This window comes from Aptenodytes patagonicus, chromosome 21, assembly GCF_965638725.1.
Source record: "Aptenodytes patagonicus chromosome 21, bAptPat1.pri.cur, whole genome shotgun sequence".
Lineage (NCBI taxonomy): Eukaryota > Metazoa > Chordata > Aves > Sphenisciformes > Spheniscidae > Aptenodytes > Aptenodytes patagonicus.
In genome coordinates this window covers 4222014-4243775 of record NC_134969.1, presented here as the reverse complement: position 1 = coordinate 4243775, position 21762 = coordinate 4222014, and the positions used below count along the sequence as shown (strand labels likewise).

Genomic DNA, 21762 nt, shown 5'->3' with positions numbered 1-21762 from the left:
CGCTGTTGGGAGTGCCTGTGATAGCTCTCCTCGGTGTGAAGTCTCTGGTCTCTAATAATAGTTGGGCTTGTGCTGAAGCCTTTTCCTCACTCTCGCCTCTCCCCAGCCATCTGTTTTCAAGAAACTTGTGGAATTCATGTCACTGAGCTCTTACCCGTATTTATCGGAGGGGCAGAGACTAGCTCACAAAGCTAAAAGCTGGGAGAGAAGACTAGTCAGAGCTACAGGAGTAGTTTGATCATGTAAAACCCCACTTTCTTAGGAAACAAAGAATGAAAAACATGCCAGGAGATCTACCGGCAGGCTGGGAAGGGAATTCTGCTGTTCCTTTGCCCAGGGTGAATCGAAGGCAGAGATCGCTACTTAGGAGAAAGACCAGATCTCGTTCAGCATCCCGGTTGCAGCCAGGATGAATGTGCCCATGTGTGGGTACCGCAGCCGCTGCCATTACTTTAGGCTCTGCCGCCATTGCAGCGTGTTGGAGAATTTTTGGCAAGGAGAGCAGAGTGCTTGTGGGGCCTTTGTCTTTAGTTCATCAGAAGCTTACATTATTTTTCTACTCTAGAGCCTTGTCAGCCCTCATCACCATAGTATTTGGATATCATGCAGTGCGGTCCTATGACTGCATTTGAAGAGGTGAGTATGACATTGCAGGGTTATATTGCCCCGATAACAAAGCAATTAATTTATATTTTCATCTCCCTTGCTGCAAGGCGCAGTCGCCGTCTGTGGTGGGTCCTTTCACTTGTCTCATTTTATGGAGGAATTAAGTGAGTTTGAGTGAATTTCTCAAAAAACAAACTAACAATAGAAGCCAGGCGCCCTGCCTGGTCCGAAAAAAATAAATCATTTCCAACAGCACATCAGCAAGTGCAAATTTGCTCCAAAGGGAACATTTTCTTAATGGTGTTTTTCAGCATAAATATAGTATCAGCCTAAACAGCTCCAGTAAACAAGTATCAATTACCTTAAACATTTCTTGCCTGTGGAAGAGCTTTCATTGTGAGGGAGACACTCCCTAAAAGTCTTGTTTTATTCTTCAATTCCGTGGACTCCTCGGCTGCGTTTGGATTAAAATGTATTTTTATCTGAAGATCAGCGCAGCCACTAATTTTCCTTGCGAGACCTTTGTTGGGCAGCGGCACGTCAGTACAGCCAGCGTGAAGATGGGTAAGCTGCAGCGTGGAGAAAAATTTGCTGAAGGTTAATACAAAGACTGAGAAACACGGATAGAAGGAAATCTTGTGGCCCTTCTCTCTGCCTCTGAGAACAAGTTTCTTTTAAATGACTCTCTCCTCTAGCAGGTTATTTATTATATCACTTAAACTGATTGACTCGGGTCAAATAGTGTATTGGATTTCTAGTTTTAAAATGAACTTTGCTAATGCAGTGACTGTTACCACTCTTAGCAAATACTTGCTAATATTACTTACCAAGGTGCTTTAAAACATTCTCTGATTAACAAATAAGCTGTCGGTCCATCCACGACGAGTGCTTAAGGGTGGCAATTTAATACTCAGAAAGCACATTTTCTTGTTGGAGATTAAATATTTTTGCAAGTTAAAAGAGCTGCCGTGGGCTGAGTTGTCACCTAATTATGTCAGTCTCTTTGTGGGATATTTTGATAAGCACATCAGAGGAGACGCTTTAATCTTTATGCTAAATCTGATCACATCACGTCCTAAATTCACACGTACAAGGAGTCCTCCCGATGAGACCTTGACTTATCTGTTTCACTGAGAGCAGAGCGTGTTGAACCGAAGCCGAGGGGCCTCGTGTTTTGTCTGTGCTGAGGAGGAGCCCATTTGATTTTGCTCTTTTTTTGGAAAAAAATGGAATTATAGCAAAAAGCTCTTGTTGGTGATGAGGAATCCAGAAGACAAAAACCACTGCGGCCACATGCTGTTAGGCTCAACGAAAGAAGAGTCTGTTTAGAATCACAGTAAATGTGTCGATAAACACAAATCAAATGCAAATTAAATAAAAGCTTTTCATATACACCATTCTCCCTGAGATCAGACAAAAATAAATGCCACATAAACAAACGAGTTTTATGAAATGTTCCAAAACCAAAACCACTCTTGCAATGAGGCCAAAAATGAGATTGTCTCTGTGCCCTTCCAGCTGCTAAGAGCTGTTATTTCTCTTTGTATCACAATAATGCTCAAAGATTTTGGTTTAAATTGAAACCAGTTGTGGCAGGTGGTGTAAAGAGGTTGGTAAAGAGTCTCAACCTAAGTGACGTGGCATGGAAAATGTCAGAGCTGAGAACAGATCCCAAATCTGATTCCCAGCTCGGTGCCTCTCATCAATGAACCATGTTGCCTCTTACATAGGAGAGTTTTTATCTGAAAGAAATGTTTTTGGCTTTAAAGCTGATCTGCAAAGGAAGGTAAGTTACATTCAGATCTTTTTTTTTTCCCTCTCTCTTTTTTTATCCCCCCCCCCCCCCCCCCCCCCCCCCGTAAGAAGCCCAGGAAATAAGATGGAAAGCGCTGAGAGCAGACCCTGCATGACTCGTAGTTTTATCTCAGCCTGCATCCCTTCTTCAAAAGCGGTAAATGCTATTTCATCATCATCTCTCCAGGGGGTGAGGACTGACTAAAGGCAGTCACACAGGTACCAAACAAAAAGCCCCGAGCCCAGGAAGCCTTGTTTCCTCCGGGAAATCCTGAGATCATCCCAGCATAAGCTCACTGATTTTACTAAAAAGCATTAATATTAAAGCATCCAACACACTGTTGATCTACATGGATGATAATTAATAAATTATAAAGTAAAACACAGGCTGGTGGCATGGTCTCTTGGCTGCTTTGTCTTCCGGCAACATTTAATGCAATTTAATCCAAGCACTCAAGATGTTTCATTTAAAAACATGTGTGTCGTGTGCGGTATCTATGCATATACCGCTGGTATTGAGCCAGGAACGCCGTGAGTGTACCAGGCATGATCCTGAAGGGCCAAGCAGCCAAACCATTTTGAATCTGAAATCCCTTCAATCCCCCAAAAAGGTTCTACCATGCTGCTGGAAAATGGCTCTTCCCATGCCCAGCGAGCCGCTCCGGCAGAAACCTCTCCCAATTCTAGCAGCTCGGCGGCTGGATGTGGTTTCCATGGAAATAGACGTCAGATCAGCAAAAAACAGGGCAAGTGTTTAAAATAATCTCTGTTTTGAAAGCTTTATGCATTTCTGTCACAATATTAACCTTCCTCAAGGTAGGATATTTTTTTTTTTTTGGTGCAAAATCCTCGTTTTTAAGAGCGTGCACAACAAGGGTGGGTCCCCTCAGAAAAGTCCTTTCTTCGGTATTTAGGGTACGGAGACTGCTGCGCTGGGCTTGCATTGTAGCGGAAGATTTGTGCCGTTCTCCGGCCATCTGCCTTTTGTGCGTATTGACTCTTGGTGTAACTCAAGTGACTGTAGCATGGAAACTACCACGGGAATTGTACAGAAGTCATTTGTATGGAACACGCAAAAATACAGCCAGTTCATTTAAAGCACATTTGCGAGCGAACCACTTATCTGCGCTTGGCAATAGCCTTATCTTGGGAAGGGAACTGCTCACAATGCAGCCCGTAGGACAAGGACAGATCGTCTTTACACGGCCATTATATACAAGCTATGGAATCTGCATGAACGATGGCTTTTCTGGACGTGCTTTGTGTCACGCCAAAGGAGAGGGTGGCCATGTGGCTGTCCCCCAAAAAGGCACTGCCGGGGCTGTGGGGCCAACGCATTGTCAGACCCACAGATCCTTTTTGGGGTTGGCCTGCTGTGACCCTGAGGTGACCAAAGGAACATGGCGGTCATCTTGATGATGACCAAGAGCCCTGAGGTTATCGTGGCCCTGAGATAACTGACTGGCCCTGAAGGGACCATGCCCTCAGGCAGGTGATCATGGCCCCGAGGTGACTGTGGCCCCAAGGTAAGTGGCAATGACCCTGAGGTGACTGTGGTCCTGAGGTGACCGAAAGCCCTGAGGTAGGTGACCGTGGCCCCAAGGTAAGCAGCCATGGCCCTGAGGTGACCATGGCCCTGAGGTAAGTGGCCATGGTCCTGAGGTGACCAAGGGCCCTGAGGTAGGTGACCGTGGCTCTGAGGTGACCGTGGCCCTGAGGTGACCATGGCCCCCAGGTAAGTTGCCATGGCCTTGAGGTGACCGTAGTCCTGAGGTGACTGAAAGCCCTGAGGTAGGTGGCTGTGGCCCTGAGGTAACCAAGGGCCCTGAGGTAAGTGGCCATGACCCTGAAGTGGCCATGGCCCTGAGGTGACCATGGCCCCCAGGTAAGTTGCCATGGCCTTGAGGTGACCGTAGTCCTGAGGTGACTGAAAGCCCTGAGGTAGGTTGCTGTGGCCCTGAGGTGACCAAGGGCCCTGAGGTAGGTGACCGTGGCTCTGAGGTGACTGTGGTCTTGAGGTGACCATGGCCCTAAGGTAAGCAGCCATGGCCCTGAGGTGACCGTGGCCCTGAGGTGACCATGGCCCTGACGTAAGTGGCGAGCCCCGAGGCGACCATCCGAGCCACGGCTCCGCTCCCACCAAATGGCCCTGAGGGGACGGGCGACCCTGACCAAACGAGGCCGCACCGGGGCCCCCGCTCCTCCCCACCGCCGGGGTGGGAGACAAAGGGAGTCCCACCGCCCTCCGGGCGCGGGTGGAGAGAGCGGCGGCTGGGGCGCACGACCCCGGGGAGGCCCGCGGAGGCGAGGGGCGTCGCGGCGAGGTCCCGCACCCTCCGCCCGGGCCCCGCCGGGCCGCGGGGGTCGCCGCCCCTCGCCGCCACCGCCCGCCGGTGGCGGACTACGTCTCCCGGCATGCAGCGAGAGGCGGAGAGGCGGGGGGGGGGGGGGCGCGCGCCCCCCGCCTCGCCCTCCCCGCCGGCCCCCCGGCGGGCGGCACGTGCCGCCGCGCTCGGCCAATGGGGGCGGGGCGGGGCGGGTCACGTGCCATTGTTTGGCGCTTTTGTGGGCGGCGGGGCGGGCGGGAGCGGAGTGTGGCTGGAGCGGCGGAGCGGGCAGGTGGGTGCGCGGCGGCGGGTCCGCGGGCAACCCGGGATTGGGGTGAGCGTCCGCGGCCCTTCGGGTGTTGAGAGGGCGGGGGCGGCGGTCCACGGAGGTCCGGCGCTCCGTGGGATGGGCGGCGGTGCCGCAGCGGAGAGGGAGGGGGGGGGGGGGGGTCTGAGGGTGGGCGTGAGGGGGGGGGGGGGGGCCCGCAGGGGGCTCCGCAGCCGTTTGCGGGCGCTTGGGAAGGGGATCCCGCGCCTGCCCCTTTTGTCCCTTCTCCTCGCGGGGGTCGCGTCCCCACCCGCCGCCCGCTTCTCGGGCGTCGCGGTGACAAAGGGAAGGGGCTGCGGGAGACAATGGGCGGGAGGGGGGCGCGTGTCCAGCGGCCCCCCCCCCCCCCCCGCCCCAATCCCGGCGGGGAAGGGGGTGTCTATTGTCCCGGCAGCCGCTCTGTGAGGGGCGACGCTCTGTGAGGGGCGACGCCCTACTCGCGGCGGCGGCGGCGCCCCCTCCCCTCCCTGACGGGACCCCGCCATTGTTAGTGGGGAAGGGGCGGCGCCCGGGCGGCCGCGCCCCGACGCCATCGAGCTCGGGGACCCGCGGTTGTGCCCCGCTTGGCGGCGGTGGGGCGAGGGTCCCCGTGTCGTGTTCCGTGTCGTCGTCGCCCCCCCACCCCCCCCACTTCACCCCGGGGTAGAGGCGAGGGCCCGCACCTGCGGCGGGGGGCGGCAGGTGCCCGGATGTTACCGTTGGCCCCGCCCTCCCTGGAGCCCCCCGCGCGGGCGGGCGGGCGCGCGCGCGCGCTCGCTCGCTCGCTCGCTCGCTCTCTCTCGCCCGCCCTCCCTCCCTCCCCGGCGGTTTGAATTCGGTGCGGCGAGGAAGGCGCGTGCGCGGAGGGGGCGGGGCCTCCGCCCGGCCGCGCGACGGCCTCGGCGCCTATTGGTTGGTTGGCGGGAGGGGCGGTACCGCTGGGGGACGGGTGGGTGCGCGGTCCCAGCGCCGCCCGGACGGGCGGCGCTGGGACCGCGCACCCACCCGTCCCCCGCTTCATCGTCAGCTTCAAACCTGGGGGGAAAAAAATTTAAAAAAAACCTCCTTTTGGGGGTTTTTAGAGCGCGTTGTGGCTTTTTTTTTTTATTACGTCCCCTTATAACGAGGGATGCTGGGCAGTGTGCGTGCTGCCTGTCCGTCGCGATGTGCAGCGTCTGGCTTCAGCTGCACAAATAAAAGGGCGTTTTTTTTTTTAAATGAGCTCGACGCGCGCATTTAAGATCCTTCGGTAGCAGCAGGACTCCTGGCTGTACTGTCCTGTTGCGTGCCGTATTTTAATTCGGGGAGCTGTATCTGCTATGTGCAATATCAGTGAAATATCCGCAGCACCGTATGCTGCTGAATTAATGGTAAAATTGGAGTCTTTGTTTGCATATCTTAATTACGGTGGAGTAAAACAGGGACTGAAAATGCCCGGCTGTACAGTTGCATATAACAGATCCTGCAACGCCAATAACTGAGGACATCTCTGCTGTTCCTAGCAATGTACGTCAGCCTCAGCCCCACAGACTGACTGGAATTACTGACCGCAGTAACCTGCCCGACTGTCTTTTGTTCAGCAGGTCCAGTTATGCTTAGCAATTTTTATTAGGAGTTAGAAATGAAATTCACGTACTTACTGTTCAAAGGCACGTCTCTTTGTTATCTAGGAATTGCAACCGATTGAAGTTCTCCCAGCGTTGGCTTCTGGAGTCATATTTTCTTGGTCATGGCTACTTCTGGTATGTAGTATTACGTATGAAATACTCTTGTGGGTTTTTTTTTCTCTTAATTTCTCAGAAATCTTTTTAAATCTAATATAGTGAAATAAACTGTTGTCACCATGCTTTCCTCCCATATCTAGGCTGCTTTGGAGAAGCTGTTAAAACTGTGTGCTTGTGCTTGTGAAAACCAAAAGCCCTCTCAGACGAGGCCGTTAGCAGATGGGCTTCAGCTCATCTGCATGCCATCTGCTCTGCTAACAGAGCTGACTATCATCTAGACATCTTGGTGATCAAAACTGGTGTGCTGGTACAACTGACACCGTGCAGGGCTGACGCGCCTGTTCAGAGGTGTTTGAAGAGAGAACACTGGCTTACGTATTTCTTTGAAAACTGGTTTCAGTTCTTGGCTGTGTCAGGTCTTAGGCAAATGCCTTGAACTCTTCCTTAGGCTTGTCATTGCGGAAAGAATGATTATTTTTTTTCATTTGAAGTACTGATAAAGTTGTTTTCACGACCCTGGATATTAAAGGCTAAAATAAAATGCCGGGTGCTCGGGTAGTGTAGTATCGAGGAAGAATTGCAAACAAAATTGCCTGCCACGTTTTTGAATGGTGGTGCTGCTGCTTAAAACAAAACTGTCAGCTCAGATCCTAACTGTCTCCTTAAGTGAGCTTTGTGGCATTGAATTTTGGAAGGCTGTTGTTCAAGTTACCTAAGCCAGTCCCTGGCTTAAAATACTGTTTGTTTGGGGTTTTTTTCCCCATGTTCCTAGATATTCAAGTGAAGGAACTGGAAAAGCGTGCCTCTGGGCAGGCATTTGAGCTGATACTGAGTCCCCGCTCGAAAGAAGCAGTCCCAGAATTCCCTCTTTCTCCCCCAAAGAAGAAGGATGTGTCATTGGAAGAGATCCAGAAGAAGTTGGAAGCAGCAGAAGAGAGACGTAAGGTAAATTTGAAACAGCTTAAGTGAGCTCTGCTCAACTAGTCTGTGCAAGCTGTGTTGGGTTTTTTAATTTACTCATTGCTTCAGACAAGTGATTAGCAGTTTGTGTTATGGTAAATGGAATGTTATTTGAACTTCGTTGGAATCTCTGGGGCTTTTACAAACCTTCTGTTATGGTCTGCAAGGCTATAGCTTTGTTCCCAAAGTGATCTTGAATGGTCACTTGAAAAACGGGGAGAAATGCTTAGTTGAGAGGGGATGCTCTTTCAAGAAGAAGCTGTTTTTCTTGCCTTTAACATCATAAAAGATTAACTTTCTCCTAGAAAATGTAGTGGTGAATCTGTGATTAGAAGGTTTGCCAAGACGGTGTCTTACTTAATGTAAGATCTTGCTGTTGAGATGTGGCGAAGAGCCCTTGGCTGTGCAGAGGCTTACTAATTGAAGTGCAGCCTCCTGTGTGACCTGAATCACAGTGATTCACCATTCTGAGAAGCAAGAATCTCCTAAGAAACATCTGTTGATGTTAACATAAAGATCCATGTTCTTTTTTCCAGAAAAATTTAATAAGACTTGCGAGTAATGATGGAAACTTAACTTCCCTGGTAGTTTGTAATGGTGAAATATGGGTTATGTGGGTGGAGGAAGCACCAGGGAGCTTTGTCCTGCGTCACGAAGCTATGCTGTTCTCAGTAAAATAGCAGAAAGTCTTTTCTCTCAGGAGTTGTGAGCGACTCGACTGTAGTTGTCTGTGTAGTTCGTCTGTTTTATGTTCAAAGCGTGCATCCTCTGTTTTGTCAGTCTCATGAAGCAGAAGTCTTGAAGCAGCTAGCTGAGAAGCGGGAGCATGAAAAAGAGGTGCTTCAGAAAGCAATTGAAGAAAACAACAACTTCAGCAAAATGGCAGAGGAGAAGCTGACCCACAAAATGGAAGCTAACAAAGAAAACCGTGAGGCACAAATGGCTGCTAAACTGGAACGCTTGAGGGAGAAGGTGGGTGTAGAGTCCCGGTTCCCCTCTGGGAGAGAGTTTATCCATGCTCCTTACCGTGAAACCTGGCTCAATAAAGCCAAGTAAACGGCCACGTGAGGGGGGGTGCTGTGAATAGACGGACGTCCTTGGGAGTTCTGGGGTGGTCTAATCTTGAAAGATTATTAAATCTGCAAAAGACTTTGCAGGAATCCCCCTCTTGGGGCAGAGGGGAGGGATGGAGTTAGAGTGGTAAGCAAGCCGGGGCTTGCTCTGCCAGCCCGGAGCCCTGCCTCGCTGCGCCTGGGCAGCTAACTGCTTCCCTGCTGTTGTCTTTCAGGACAAGCATATTGAAGAGGTTCGAAAGAACAAAGAAGGCAAAGACCCCGGCGAGGCTGAAACCGACTGACTTCATTCTGGAAACTGACTCTCTCCCCCTCCTCTAAATATCCAAAGACTGTACTGGCCAGTGGTTTTATCTTTGGTTTTGTTTTTTTTTTTTTTAAGTTTCTAGAAACTGATGTAGAACTGTAAAATTAGATCCAAACTGTACACTTTCTTTGGGGGCTAGAGGGGAGACCTTACATGTTTCACTTTTTCTAAAGTGTTGTCTTTCCAGTGTAGCTATCTTCTTGTTGCATCCTTTTCTACTCCAGTGCGCTTGCTACTGGGTTGATGGCTAGTACTGTATCAGCTCTGTAAGACGTTTGTGAAAGGAATATGTAGTATACTGTTCCATGCTGAATATCTGTTACACTTCAAAAATCTGACTGTCCCAGTCTGCTAAAATACTGCTGTAACTGAGTGACTAAATAAAGCTGCACAGTGCTGTTATCATGAGAATTACTTCTGAAAAATGACGTCAGAAACAACATCAGTTGGCTGAGGTCTGCAACAGGCATCCTTCTCCAGCGCTGGGTGGAAAGGCCTGGAGCAGCACTCTTCCTTACGTCCGTGGGCATGCTGTGTGACTGCCTTTTCCCTAGAGCACTCTCATTGTCTTAATTTTACAATCAGGGCTTTGTTTTGACACCTCAGTGGTTGTCAGCTGCTGTGTGTTTTTTGTTAAAAAGAGTTCAGAACCACCTCGCTTTGGATGTTGACATTTCAACAAACAAGTCCTTGTTACCACATGACTCTGATCTGAGCCTTTATTTTTTTGGTAAGGGTTTCTGGAAGATGACTTGTGCTACTGAATGGTGACTTGTGTACCGCTTCCTGCAGTGTCAGAGCATAAGAGTCAGAAACCTGTTCCGTGCTGGGATTGAAACTGCTGTTGTGGATAAGAATTACTTTTGATTTGGTGTCTGCCGCAGATGCGTTGGGATAGTACGCTGTGCCGCAGGGCGAGTCTGAAGACTAATTCCTGCCCACAACGAGATGTGTATCATCTTTGTTTTTTCTGGGATGTGAGAAATAGATACGACTGTACTTGTGCTCTGAGGAAAGATGCTTTTTAGGTGTATTGCGTAGAGTTGCTGCATTGTATAGGTGCCTTAAACTGAAAGCCTTTCTCTAAGACTAATCCAGAGAGTGTCCTGCACAGCCACAAGTACTCGTGCTACTCTGTGGTAAAGACAAGGTTGCGATCGGCGTGTGTGAACAGCCACCTAACTTCAGCATAAACGGCGTCATGTTCCGAGGTACTCGGCTTTAGTAAGCGTGTTCCCTCGGAGCGGGGAAGCCTTGGGCCGTGGGAAGCCACGGTTCCACGTCAAGCCCTCGGTGGCACTGGTCTCGGTGTGGCACGCTGAGTCCCGTCTTCCCCCCTTTTGTGTCCTTGATCTTGAGGCTTGGCTACCAGGTTTCTTTTGGGGTTAACTCCACACCTGGATCATCTGGCACTGGCTGGGTGACAGACTTCCATATTCTGAGGATGGGAAAGCTGGTAGGGATTTTTTTTTTTTAAAGGGGCTAATTGAGTCCTGGACCACTTGACCTGTCTTCTGGGGCTTGCTAAAGAAGGAACCTCAGTTTAGAAAGCTTTCATGTATCACACTTAACTACTTTTGATTGCATCGGAGTTGTACTTAACCGAAAGCTGATACTACACTGTTTGAATGAAGGAAGAACAGTGAGATAAAGTCAGTCTTGATGCGCTGGAAGGCTGGGATCGGATCCTTTGCCTGAAGGATTTTCAGAAGTGTTATGATACTTCATAATTTAAGGTAAGAGAGACTGTACTTCTACCTGTTGGGAAGTAACCACCCGTCTGCAGTGGAGGAATAGTGCAGGTTTTGGGGTTTTGATGGCATGTGTCAACGCTGTGTAAGCTGAGAGCACGGGGATGCGGGTCGGGATCCACCCGGGGAGGGGAGGAGGACGGGGGAATGCGGAGCTGAACCCCCTACGTGATGCGCTTATGAAGGAAGCCAAGTATCCCTAGTACCACATAATGGAGGTTTAAGTGATCACTGGATCAGTTCCCATATACAAAATCAGGCATAATTAGCAATCAAAAAAAAATCAGCTCTTTTTGTTTTGATGTATTAAGGTCCGTTTCAAGTGAAAAGACCAAATGTCCCACATACTGTGTGTGGGTTTTCCCCCCCCATCTTTTCAAGGGGTGGGGGAGGAGGACGACAGCACTGCCAAACCCCAAATGGGGTTAAGAGCACAAAGAGATGTTAAATGTGAGGGTTTTTTGACTTGCCAAAGCTGTCAGATCTCAGCTCGGGGCCTTCTGTTTCCTTGTCCAAGTTCTGCTTTATGCAGCTGCCTGTGTTACGCTCAACTGGAGCTTAATGCCCAGGGCCTGAGCTTAGTCTGGTTCCTCCGAGAGCTGCTGGGGGGGGGGGGGGGATGGAAGTTTTGAGGGGTGGGAATGAGGTTGGGGGACGCAAACAGCGAGAGGATGCTCGTGATCTGGGAACGGGGTAGGAGGGTGGAAGAAAAGAAAACCCCAGCATGGAGGAGATGGTGCTCGGGCAGGAAAACAGAAGTAACAGTCTCGCTGGTAGGGAAAGCTGGACTATAAACAGCTTGCTTTTTTTAAAAAAACAACAACAAAATGAAGACAAAAGCTCCACAGCTTTATTTCCTAGGCTAGACAGCCCGCCATGTGGTAGCAAGTTCCAAAAGCAACTGCAAGCCGTGTTACGGGTGGGGTAAGGGAAACGGGAGAAGTAACAGCTCAAACCGGCTTGTAGACAGAGGGGGGCCGTGCTCGGGGGCAGGAGCGTGTGTCCCCCCCCTCCCCGGGTTTACTCACCTTCCTCTCTGTGACAGGTAAATCGTTACGGAGAGAAGCCCGGAGCGGGGCGGCACCGCTGGATCCTGCGCCCCGGCGGATGGGAAGCGGCGCATCCTCCGTGCGCTGCCGCCTCCCGGAGCCGGGGAGCCCGGCCGGCGGAGCCGCGGGGGGGGGGTAAGCGGGCACGGAGGGCTCCGGCGGGGCGGCGGGGGGGGGGGGGAGAAGCCGCGGCAGCCGCCGGCGTTGGAGCGGGGCCGAGGCGCGGGCAGGGCGGGTCCGGCGGAGGGGGGCGGCCGCTGCGGAGGCCCGGCGGGGCCCGGCGTCCTCCGGCGGGGAGCGGAGCTGCGGCGGGCTCAGCAGGTGATTTGGGGCGCGGGGAGGAGGGGGGGGTTCGCCGGGGGTCCGGGCGGTGGGGTCCCGGGGGGGTGGGTGGGCAGCGGGAGGGGAGGGCAGGGTCCAGAGCCCCATCGACCCTGAGTCCCAGCTGCACCCGCGTCCTGAAGTTACCCCCCCTCTCCCCCCCCCCGGGAAAAAAAAAAACCAAACCTCCCAGGAGCGGGGGATCGATCCCTGTCTGCCCCAGAAAGGGTTTTGGCAGGGCTGGTGCCGCTGCTCTGCTGGGAGGAGGGAGAGGCTGTCCGGGCACGGGGCCTGGAGCCCAGCCACCGAAAACGTGCCCGGCTCGTGTGTACCGAGGGTTCGGTGAGCCTGTGCCGAGAAGAAAACGATCGTAACTTAAACATATTTGTGCTTTAGAAGGCTAAATCCAGATGTACGCACGGGAGCGAACGGGCATGTAAACAGCTGGGGGCTGAGCCTGTGTCATTAAAAAAAAAAAAAAAATTCAGCAGGATGGGTGGATGCTGCTTGAGAAAGGAAATGCTCCGTAGGAAGTAACAGGCATTTGAGGCAACGTTATTGACGTTTCGTAGGTAGTGGAGGTTCTTATTCAGAGTCCAAGCCAGATTAATGATTTCCAGCGCTGCGCAGGATGTGTTCCGTTCGTAACTGAGCATTGCTCAAGGCTTCGTAGCTAGGAAGAGCTTTGCAAATTAAGTCCTGCTCCAACAAGTTTTGGAGGACCTGAAGTAAACACGGCTCCCTTTTTCCTGCCTCGTGCCTGGCTGCTCTGAACGCAGTTTTTCCCGCTGCTTTTGCCACAGCGTCTCCCTGCGCAGAACCAGGGGTGCCTTTCCTGTAGGAGTTTGTCTTCTGGCAGCCGTGACGGGGTCAGACGCGGTCTGGAGCTGAGCCCCCTCCCCACGTACCCAAGCGTCCTCGTGGGCAGCGGCAGCCCTGGCACAGAGGCAAGTGCTCCGGGCATCCGAAGGGCAACGTTTTCTTCCAAACTGCCCGTAGAATTTTGGTCAAAATAGCTTAACCTGGGAAGTTCTGCTTTTGCCCACATCTCCCCGGCAGGACTCGAGGCTGTTTCAGTTCAGCGCGGTAGCTGCAAGTCCGGAAGAGGTTTATGAAGTTAATTTTTCACTGGCAGCCTGCGTGTGTTGCAGTGTTACAGGAGGGTTTAGGAGGCCAGGCAAGGGTCAGGATTGCCCTCTGCGAGGTGCTGCCCCGAGCCGGGGCGGTTTTTGACGTGGAGCTTCTTTAACCAGGCGAGGTGGGAAAAGAGCATTCAAGAGGGAAGCCGAGCAGCAAACAGCCTGTTTTTTATCTGCATCTGTGCTCCTCAGCTTCAGGCAGGCATGAGTTACAGACCTATCTGCCCCATTTTGATGAGGAAATTACAGAGATTTTTAAAATAAACAGTCCCATCCCCTCCTCCTCCTCCTCCTCCTGTTCCCAAACTTTGAAGAGCTTATCCTGCCTGAGCTGTCCCTGAAATGGCTGCGCTTGCCAGGAGTTGAGGTGTAAATCAGCACTGGAGCTAGACGGGAGTCGGGCTGTTTTCTTCAGAACTTGTCTGAGCAAGAGCAGGTAAAGAGGGGGGGGGGGAATTCTCGTTTCGAGCAGGTTTTGTTCGATATGTTTTTAAGGCTGCCGTGAAAAGGCAGAACAAGCCAGCAAGGCTGCCTTTATCTTGGTAAGGACAGCAGCTTCAGAAATGTAAATATTGAAATGCCTGCTCGCAAAGATTAGGCTGCTGGACCTCAGTGATGCAACAGGATGAACTCGCTCGAGCTGCGTTGTTTTTGTGCAAAGCCGCATGGAAAACGAGGAGCTGAAAAAAGATGGTAAAAACTCTAAACGCAGAAGTTACATCTTCTGTTGCTGGCATCACAGTTATTTACGTTCTCGGATGCACCCCTTGTGAGGCAGAGCAGGTCGTCTCGCCGCTTGTGGGAAGGCGGCTCGTTGTTACTTGTAAAGACGGATACCGCAAAGCTTACAAGGGGGAAAATCTGGGCCGCTCCTGGGGCGGGAAGTTTGTTTAGGATGTTTAGTTTGTTTAGCAGTTCCCAAACTGCTGGGAAGGGATGAGCCTAGGAACCGATGCATCCTGGTGCGTTAATTGTTGTGGCAATGAACCCCATACTCATGTCCTCTACCTCTGTACTCCTCCAGACAGGTTGCCTCTACAGCATGGGGCACTCCGGCGGGGGTTCTTAAATCTCCCTTCAGCCTCCTTCATATTACTATTTTTGGTGATTCTTTTATTTCAGCTATAATGAGGCCACTCTCCAGTCACGCATGTTTTTACGTATCTTTGGAAAAAAGCCCAAGCATTCAAACAGCCCCTGCTTGTTGATTTTTGGTAAAGTCACTATCAAACCCCGCAGGAAAATTTTCTTTCCGTCCCGAAGGTTGTTTTGCACGGCGGGGAACTGGAGTTCGGCTGCATCATGGCAACGGTCGTCACCGAAAAGCTTAGCCGCCTCTTCATTAACGTGCGGCAGGTCCCTCAGCTGCTGGCCCCCCTCTCTCCCTCCACCGTCAGCAGTTCGGAGGTGCCGAAGGTCTTCTGGAAGCCCTACATCCACACCGGCTACCGGCCGGTGCAGCAGACCTGGCGCTATTACTTCTCGACGCTCTTCCAGCAGCACAACGAGGCCATCAATGTCTGGACCCATCTGGTGGCCGCGCTGATCCTGCTGCTGCGGTTCCAGCAGCTCTCGCGGCGGGTAGATTTTGGACAGGACCTGCACGCCCAACCCCTCCTCATCATCATCGTGGCGTCCATCACCTACCTGACATTCAGCACCCTTGCTCACCTTCTACAGGCCAAATCTGAGTTCTGGCACTACAGCTTCTTCTTCATGGACTACGTGGGGGTAGCCATTTACCAGTACGGCAGCGCTCTGGGGCACTACTACTACGCCATCGAGCCAAGCTGGCACGAGAAGATCAAGGGGTTTTACATGCCGGCGGCCGTCCTGTTAGCGTGGCTGTCCTGCGCTGGTTCCTGCTACGCCAAGTACCGGTACCACCAGTCCGCTCGCCTTCTGAGCCGGCTCTGCCAGGAGCTGCCCTCTGGCCTGGCCTACATGCTGGACATCAGCCCCGTGGTCCACCGCATCTTCACCGCGCCTCCCTCCGAGCGGGCTGACCCGGCCCTTCTGTATCACAAATGCCAGGTGCTGTTTTTCCTCATCGGCGCCTTTTTTTTCTCCCACCCTTACCCCGAGAAGTGGTTCCCCGGGAAATGTCACTTCTTCGGGCAGAGCCATCAGATTTTTCACGTGTGCCTGGTACTCTGCACGCTGGCGCAGATCGAGGCGGTGGTGTTGGACTATGAGTCCAGGCGACAGATCTATTCCACTCTTCAGGGTGATTTGGCGCACAACTTCTCTGCCCTGTGCCTCTTCACTGTGACCTGCTCTGTCTTCACAGCTGCTTACATGGCCCGGAAGGTGAAGAACAAGCTGAGCTTCAAAGAAGAGTAAGAACTCTGAAGGAGAAGCAGGTGAGCTCACCCGAACGGTTGATCTGCAGCCAGCTGTGGCGATGCTGGCAGGAATCCGGCCACAGACTTCGAGGAGAAGAGGAATGAAACGCTTTGCAAACTGTTACTTGGCAGTGCTTTCTATAGGGAGGGAAAGTAAGAGCTGCTTTTTAGGCTTTTTTTTTTTTTAAATTCAGAATTAGTTCCAGCTTGCTCTTAAAATGGTACACTGGTTTAATTCACATGTCTGAATAAACAGTTGGAACAAAATGTCGTTAGCGCTGCAGCCCTGTACCCTAACAGCGGTGGGCTGGGAAAGGTTCTTGGAAGCTACCAGGTCTCGCAGCGTAAGGTAAGGAGATGTCTGTTAGCGGTGGCAGAATCTAACACAGGGAAACAGACCGAGGTGAGCTTGTATAAACCACAAACAAGGGTAGCAAATTTATTTAATACCCTTCCAGGCCCCTTTTCTATGGCTTAGGGAGTTGTAGAGAGCTATCTGCGCAGTGACAGGGCCCTGTCCCTTACCTGCTGAGGGCGTGGGGGCGTGCGAGAAAGGTGTGGAACCCTGTCCTTAGAAGTGGAGAGATGGTGCGAGCATGGTTGGGGTTGAGTTGATGGAGGCTGAGCCCCGGGGGCAATAATCGGGACCTCCGCACCCCCTGTGGCGGATGAGGCCCTGTGAACAGGCACCGCTCGCCTTGGCTGCGATGGTTTGGAGCGCACAACCCCCATCTGGACAGAGGGTGCGGATGGAGGGTGGGAAACTGCTGGGCCTGCAGCTGCCCCATGCCTCCCGCAGCTGCGGCTCGTAGAGACAAGGTGAGAGGGGCCGGGGGAGGTCGGGGCTGGGGTTGTGTTTAGTGAAGAGCAGGGTGGGGGGCAGCAGAGGGTCCAAGGCGGGAGGGAGGGGGGGGGAACCCAACCCGGGTGCGTTGTGCGGCTCCCCCTCCGACCCGCACAGCAGCCCTCGTTTCCCGCCCCCCGTTGGCAACTCTGCAAACACCCGGCCCCCTCTTGCCGAGGAGCTTCTGGCACCGGCCGGTGCCGGTGCCGGTCCCGGTGCCGGTCCCGGTCCCGGGGCCCGCACGACGCCGCCCCCGCCCCGGGGCGACCGCTCCCGCCCGCCGCCGTCCTCTCCCCTCAGCGGGCCGGCGCCTTATATAGGGTACGGCTCGGGGTGGGCGGGGCTCCGCCTGCCGCTCATCCCGTCCCGCCCCTCGGATTGGTCCTTTTCTACCGCACGCGCGCGGTGACCGTTGGCGGCCGTTAGGCGGGGGCGGGGGGAGCGAGGCGCGGGAGGGAGCCCGGAGCCCGGCGCCCGGCGGGAGCAGGGAGCGGGGCCGGACCCGGACCCGGCGTCTGAGGTAGCGGCCCGGCCCGGCCCCCCCCGGGAGCCGCTCTGGCGGCGGTCCCTGCCCTTCCCCCTCGCGGAGGGGCCCCGCTGGGCTCCGGGAGGCCGGACGGAGACCGCCGGGTGCCGGGGATGAAGCGCAGACGCAGAGGCGGCGCGGCCCAGCAGGCCGAAGCGTGCGACGTCTGGCTGGACACGGCTGAGGTGAAGCAGGGCTCGGCGCGGGGGCTGCCGGCCGGGGTGGGGATGGGGGGGCTGCCGCAGGCCGCCCCCAGCGCTGCCAGCCGGGCTGTGCCCAGATCCCCGTCCTGAGGGGAGCGGTGCGGCTCCCTTGGGGGCGGGAGACACTGTGGTATTGGGAGTTAGGAGAGGCTGGCGGAGGAAGGCTGCGAGTCGGGCGGGATGCAGAAGTTTTTCAAGAGGTGCCGGGGGGACGGGGTGGGGGTAGCAGGGCTCGGACGGGGCAGCACGGCAGGGACAGCCTGCAGCCTTGGTCCCGAGCATCCTGCTCTGGGTTGACCCTGCTCGAGCAGGGGGTCGGGCAAGGTGACCTCCGTGGGCGCCTTCCAACCTCAGCCGTTCTGTGATGGTGTCACGGGAAGAGTTGGAGCATTTAACAAAGGTGGGAATTAGGCCACAACGCCGGAGGAAGGGTAGAATTGTTTTTAATGGCACGTATTCACTTTCTGCTTGCTTCTTTCCCCACACAGTCTCTCACAGCCAAACCAAAAGCGTCCAGTCGAGTTCTGGAAAGGAAGCACGTCTCGTTCGCTTTCACGCGGACAAGAGTCTCTCAGCCACGCACCAAGCAAACCACCATCTCTGCCTTCTTCAGCACCCAGACAGGTAACGTGGAACAGCGTGTGCCCCTGTAGGAAAGTAGTTTCAGGCCGTAATAGGAAACCCATCTCGCTTTATTTCTTGGCAGCTTTAGTAGGCAGAAAAGTGCATTTTCTAGTGAAGAGGGTAAAGGTTAAAGGATTTGAAGTCCCGGAGGGGATTTTATTGTGATGGTTAATCTAAACGCAGGCGTATTCTGCAGTGTTAGACTAAAGCGTAAGTGACAGCAGTCACAGCCAGCCTTCACTGGAGAGTGATCTGAACTCTAAATAACGCACCAGGCTTTACTCCCTACAAAACTGGAGCTTTCAGTGGAATGTTGGGAAGCCTGGCTCAGCCCGAGCGCCGATACAAACCGTCCAGGTGGCAAAACGTCCAGTTCTGGGTCGCCCGATGGTTATCACGTAAAGGACAGTCCAGTCGGGAACGCCTCTTCGGCTGGGGCAGGGTGCGGTCTGGGCAGGAGCACCAAGCCTGGCGGTGTCCTGCGGGCAGCTCTCCCTGCCCGGGGAAGGGGCAGCGGCCAGGGCGTTACGTGCCAGGTTTGTTCTGAACGACAGCAGCCCTAAACTGTCAGTTAAATGCCCTTGGAAGAACGTTACAGCTGGAAGTGAAAATGAATGTTACTTGGTTCAAACAACCTCCCTGGCAGGGGAATCGGCGGGAGGTGTGCGAGGAAAGCTTTTTATGAAGGGTTGGACAAAGCCTTTTCTAAAGAATGCAACGTTTAATCCTAACTGAACCAATGAAGGAGTCGCAGGGGACTGCAATATTTAAGCTGATTAAGCCAGCTCGCAGCTTCTGTGCTTTTGAGGCTGCGTTTGTGCTCTGGAATGCAAGAAACTGGGATTTGTCCGTGGGTCTCAAATTAACGAATATGGAGAGAAATGAAATGGATGCGGAAACCAGCAGTGTAGGGTTGCGTAGTTGTTTGTGTATTGTCAGTTGTGTAATGGCTAGTTCATCAACGCTGAACTAGCTCAGCAATAAGCAGATGGAAGCGTTACGTGAACTGTACAATTTAATTATTTGACAGAATTTTTGTGTTGTGACAGGGCTGTTGATGGTTTTTGCTTTGGATTCGTTATTCCTACTCCTCTTGAACGTGTTGTGTGCTTTCCTCTCTTTTTTCATTTGATTCCCTCCGTTGATTGCATTCACTTATTCACGGCGTTTGGATTCATTGAACGCTGCCGCTGTTCATCCAGAGGTCTGCAGGATTTAAGATGCTGGAGTATCTCTTACTTGTATTTTTTTTTTCTTTTAGCACGTCCTGAATCGAGGATGAGCTCTCTTACGTTGAGAAAGTTATATTAGATTTTATATTAAATGGTTTCAGAAGCAAATGTGGGTCTTGATGCCTTGATCAGGCGATGAGGGCAAGCTGTAGAAGTTTCACTGTGGGGTTTTGTGGGGGTTTTTTGGGTAACTCTTGAGCTGCTGCTTTTAAAGGGAGAGGAGGAAGGCAGAGAAGCCAAAGACTGGAGCAGCCGGAGATGCAGCTCTGGCATCTCACTTGAGGGAAGCTTACTTTTTTGAAGTACTCCAAGGTTTTAGGCTGCCGTTCCACCACAGCCTCAGCAGCTGTGTGTGCCAGCTCTGGCTTTATCCAGTTCCGTGTTGTTTTCAGGTGAAAAAGACAAAGAAAACTCCAGGCCATCTCCTTTCATCCCGAATAAAGACTGTAAAGAAAAAGGTGTTTCTTTGGCTGCTTCCCCCATGAAGATCTTGGCTTTGCCGCAGATGGAGAAAGCCCAGACACAATCCTTCAGAGCTGCGGAGGAGACGGCGCAGGTTACACCCCGGCGTCGTGCACTGAAAGCACCGGCCTCGCCGACGCCTTTGCCGGACTCTTCGTTGTTACAAGCGGAGTCCCACAGCAAGAGTGAAGCCTCCTGCGGGGGGGGAGAGGATTGCCGCTTCTTCAGCTTCACTCAGGATTCAGAGGGCAACCGGATCATCGCTCACAGAAACGAGTCCGATTTCTTTGCTGGAGAAACGGTTTCAGCAAGCGGCAGCGTAACGTCAGACTGCGGGATAAACAAACGGGCGGGCCGGCCGCTCCCAGAGGAGGCCAAGACCGGACTTGATTTCCAACCAAGACTTGGTGCAAACCAGACTAAGGAACCACACCGCTCGAGTAGCGTTAATTCTTTATTTGATTTCTCTGAGACCGAGAATATAAATCCTACTATAATGAGAGGACATAAAGCTGCTGGCTTTTATTCATCTCCACAACGACCGGCTAGAGCGCAGCCTCTGAGAGAGCGCAGCCAGAACGCCGGTGCTGGTTCAGCCGAGGAGGGATGGGGCAGCGAGACGGGACCGAGCAGTCCCTGGGGGCAGCTGTTCACCCAGGATTCGGAGGGGAACAGAGTGATCGCTCACCGCTGCCAGAACGTCCCGTCTCCTTGCAAGGACGACGGCAGCTCTCGCAGGCAGCTGCCCGACTCCCCAGACAAGGGCCATTCCAGCGATGCTGCAAACAGGAGCTTGAGCAAACCGGGCGAGCTGTGGTTAGATGTGTGCTATGATTTGCTGTTCACACAGGATTCGGAAGGGAACAGAGTGATTAAACACTGATAAGTGACCTTAAATGAGTTGCCTAATGACCTCTTGTGAAGCCTCAGGAAAGCGTTTTTTGTAAGAAAGCAGTCAGAATTAGGTAAGTGTACCCGTTGTTTCTAGATGCGCGGCCTAGCCAGCATATGCAGTAGAGCCATGCAACAGACAGGACCTCTTTGTTCTCTGAAATTTTGCTTTAATAAAAATAGAATTTTGAAGGAGTACGTTTATAATGGTTTGATTGTTTCAATCGCGATTACAGCCTGTGTGGCCAAGGCCTGGCGTTCGTTAGTATTACTGGTGTTTACGTAGCACGCTGCTCTTCAGCCTGAAAGCCCGCTGCTAACATCTCTGTATTTCTTCGGATCCTGAAAGTCCACGTTTAAAGGATCTCTGGGCTCAGCTCAGGAACCAAACCACAGCAGCTACTTCACGTTAGCTGCCTCGAGGAAGTGCTAGGCTGGGGCACATTCTGCTTATTTCAGGACTGCGGTTGTGCCAGCTGGTGCGTGTGGCAGTAAGGGGGGGGGGGTCACGCTTTTCAGCTTGCGCGCCCGTAACTGTGAAAGATGCACCTCTGCCAGCTGCAGGCGAGAGCGCAGCACTTCACTTAACTGCTGGTGCCAGACTTACCAGAGGTTTAAAGCGAGGAAGACCGTGACAAAGAGGAGGAGTTGTAAGTCTGGACTGTAATCCTGACGCTGGACTCGCAGCTCTTTCACAGGCGGGGACGCACCTAGACGGAGCGGGGTGTGCCCGCGAGGGCTTACAGCCGCAGCTCGACGCCGTCAGCCTGGCCCCGGTGAGGTGAAAAGCGGAGCAGCGAGCGCTCCGGGCTGGAGTAAGAGCTGGTCAGTGGTGGTTTAACTGCGCGTGGCAGCTGCCAGGTCTCGCTAACAGCAGTGGTACTTCCCGTACGCTGCTTGTAGGGCTTGTTCAACATAATCCCCCGCTTTTGGATGCGCAGCGTTTTGGGTGGGCGTGCTTTAGATTTTATCTGTTTTGAAGTGCAGGGACCAGCTGCTCAAAAACCCCAGGGGTCAGGAGCAGCAGACAGCAGAGTCCATCTGTGACCGTGATCGCGCTCCAGAACAGCCGCCTGCTTTGTCAGCAGCACTTTTTAACCTTTTGGTTTTATTTTTTTTGAATGTGGACTATGTCTTTAACACTGTAAGTGTTGCCATTGAAGCTGTCTTTACCTTCCCATTGGGCCAGAATACTAAAACAGACCACACTGGCGTTATGTCATAGCCCAGAAGCTAATCGCTCTGATACGCTCTCATATCCCGCCTGCGCATGGAGC

General features: G+C 53.1%; 3 protein-coding genes across 5 annotated transcripts; all 3 read left to right on the top strand.

The window, feature by feature from the left end:
- Positions 1-4964: 4964 nt before the first annotated feature.
- Positions 4965-9500, top strand: STMN1 (stathmin 1). Its single transcript, XM_076357691.1, has 5 exons — positions 4965-5019; positions 6705-6776; positions 7531-7703; positions 8499-8690; positions 9007-9500. The coding sequence occupies exons 2-5, from the start codon at positions 6764-6766 to the stop codon at positions 9073-9075; spliced, it is 447 nt and encodes a 148-aa protein (XP_076213806.1). The 5' UTR covers positions 4965-5019; positions 6705-6763; the 3' UTR covers positions 9076-9500.
- Positions 9501-12160: 2660 nt separating this feature from the next.
- On the top strand, positions 12161-15970 carry PAQR7 (progestin and adipoQ receptor family member 7). 3 transcript variants are annotated; one of them, XM_076357688.1, is made up of 3 exons: positions 12182-12219; positions 13023-13166; positions 14622-15970. In XM_076357688.1, the coding sequence occupies exon 3, from the start codon at positions 14661-14663 to the stop codon at positions 15699-15701; it is 1041 nt and encodes a 346-aa protein (XP_076213803.1). In that variant the 5' UTR covers positions 12182-12219; positions 13023-13166; positions 14622-14660; the 3' UTR covers positions 15702-15970. The 3 variants fall into 3 exon arrangements, with proteins under 3 accessions (XP_076213802.1, XP_076213803.1, XP_076213804.1); XM_076357687.1 differs by lacking the exon at positions 13023-13166 and having other exon boundaries at positions 12161-12219; positions 14481-15970; XM_076357689.1 differs by lacking the exon at positions 13023-13166.
- A 1072-nt stretch (positions 15971-17042) lies between these two features.
- On the top strand, positions 17043-20681 carry AUNIP (aurora kinase A and ninein interacting protein). Its single transcript, XM_076357544.1, has 3 exons — positions 17043-17258; positions 17765-17900; positions 19525-20681. The coding sequence occupies exons 1-3, from the start codon at positions 17187-17189 to the stop codon at positions 20475-20477; spliced, it is 1161 nt and encodes a 386-aa protein (XP_076213659.1). The 5' UTR covers positions 17043-17186; the 3' UTR covers positions 20478-20681.
- Positions 20682-21762: the final 1081 nt, after the last annotated feature.

What these genes read in the sequence shown, in the direction of transcription:
- PAQR7 (XM_076357687.1), top strand. Translation starts at nt 14,661, where the DNA reads ATGGCAACGGTCGTCACCGAAAAGCTTAGCCGCCTCTTCATTAACGTG.
- STMN1 (XM_076357691.1), top strand. An exon ending in CAGCAGAAGAGAGACGTAAG is followed by an intron (nt 7,704 to 8,498) that starts GTAAATTTGAAA and finishes CTGTTTTGTCAG; the next exon opens with TCTCATGAAGCAGAAGTCTT. An exon ending in TGGAACGCTTGAGGGAGAAG is followed by an intron (nt 8,691 to 9,006) that starts GTGGGTGTAGAG and finishes GTTGTCTTTCAG; the next exon opens with GACAAGCATATTGAAGAGGT.
- AUNIP (XM_076357544.1), top strand. Translation starts at nt 17,187, where the DNA reads ATGAAGCGCAGACGCAGAGGCGGCGCGGCCCAGCAGGCCGAAGCGTGC. An exon ending in TCTGGCTGGACACGGCTGAG is followed by an intron (nt 17,259 to 17,764) that starts GTGAAGCAGGGC and finishes TTCCCCACACAG; the next exon opens with TCTCTCACAGCCAAACCAAA. An exon ending in CTTCTTCAGCACCCAGACAG is followed by an intron (nt 17,901 to 19,524) that starts GTAACGTGGAAC and finishes TGTTGTTTTCAG; the next exon opens with GTGAAAAAGACAAAGAAAAC.